General features: G+C 48.3%; 1 protein-coding gene across 1 annotated transcript; it reads right to left on the reverse strand.

Annotated features, from left to right (window-relative positions):
* LOC142844701 (uncharacterized protein C11orf98 homolog) lies at positions 1-611 on the reverse strand. The gene has a single exon (XM_075963516.1). The coding sequence runs from the start codon at positions 609-611 to the stop codon at positions 240-242; it is 372 nt and encodes a 123-aa protein (XP_075819631.1). The 3' UTR covers positions 1-239.
* Positions 612-909: the final 298 nt, after the last annotated feature.

Raw genomic sequence — 909 nt, forward strand, 5'->3', positions numbered from 1 at the left:
TGTTTTTTTTTTTTTTTTTTTTTTAAACCTCCAGGGCTTTATTACAAAAGGAGTTGGTTGCTAGAGCGGGACCTCTCCAGTCTTTTTTTGCGTCTTCTTCCCTCCCAATATGTAACTCCAGGGAAGGTCAGTGGGCCACTCAATGGTGTCTGGGAGAGTGAAATATGGTAGTATTTTCTCCAAAGTCCTCCAAGTCCTCTGGCTGCTGTTGAGAATCTTCTCATAGCAGAGGTAGGGGCTTAGCTCTCATCTCCCAGATCCTCCATATCTACATCCTGGGGAACTTTCATCTTCTTTTGTCTTTTGGGCTGTGGCTCACTAGTCCTGGATGACTTGGAGGGGTTTTCCACTTCCATGGCTGCTTTTTCTTTCTGAGCATGGCGGATTTGCTGCAGGAGTTTCCTGCGCTTCTTCCCGGACAGCGTGATGTTGGCACGTGCACTGGATGCCCGCTTCTTGAGGTGGTGCCTTGTGGTCAGCCCCGCGTCTATCACAGCCCCGACCACCTGGCGCTTCCGTCGCCGATCCCTGCTCAGCACCCTCCGGCGCTTGAATAACTTCTTCTTCAGCTCCGTGCGGGGACGATTGATCTTTCCTCCGGGAGGTCCCATAGCGGCCAAGAATCTATTTTTGTTACGGCTGGTCGGTCCCCGCAGTCCTTTTCCCCCTTGTGTGTGTGGTTCATGTGCACTGGGAGACGACTGAGGCCTGAAGCCAACCATATGCTCCTGCCTTGCACCTCCAATAGGTTTTATTATTTTTAAAAATTAATGAAAATATGTATTACTAATAGTTATTGTAAGAAAACTCCAGTGGGCTGATTTTAACCTGCAAATGTCTGAGGTTTCTTGCTTGTGCGCTCTTCCTTACTCTTCCCCCTAAACACACTTTCTGTCAAACTTGAAAATA

Source organism: Microtus pennsylvanicus, chromosome 2, assembly GCF_037038515.1.
Source record: "Microtus pennsylvanicus isolate mMicPen1 chromosome 2, mMicPen1.hap1, whole genome shotgun sequence".
NCBI classification, from domain to species: domain Eukaryota; kingdom Metazoa; phylum Chordata; class Mammalia; order Rodentia; family Cricetidae; genus Microtus; species Microtus pennsylvanicus.

Bases quoted from the DNA above. Each gene is read 5' to 3' on its own strand.
- LOC142844701 (XM_075963516.1), bottom strand. From the start codon at position 611: ATGGGACCTCCCGGAGGAAAGATCAATCGTCCCCGCACGGAGCTGAAG.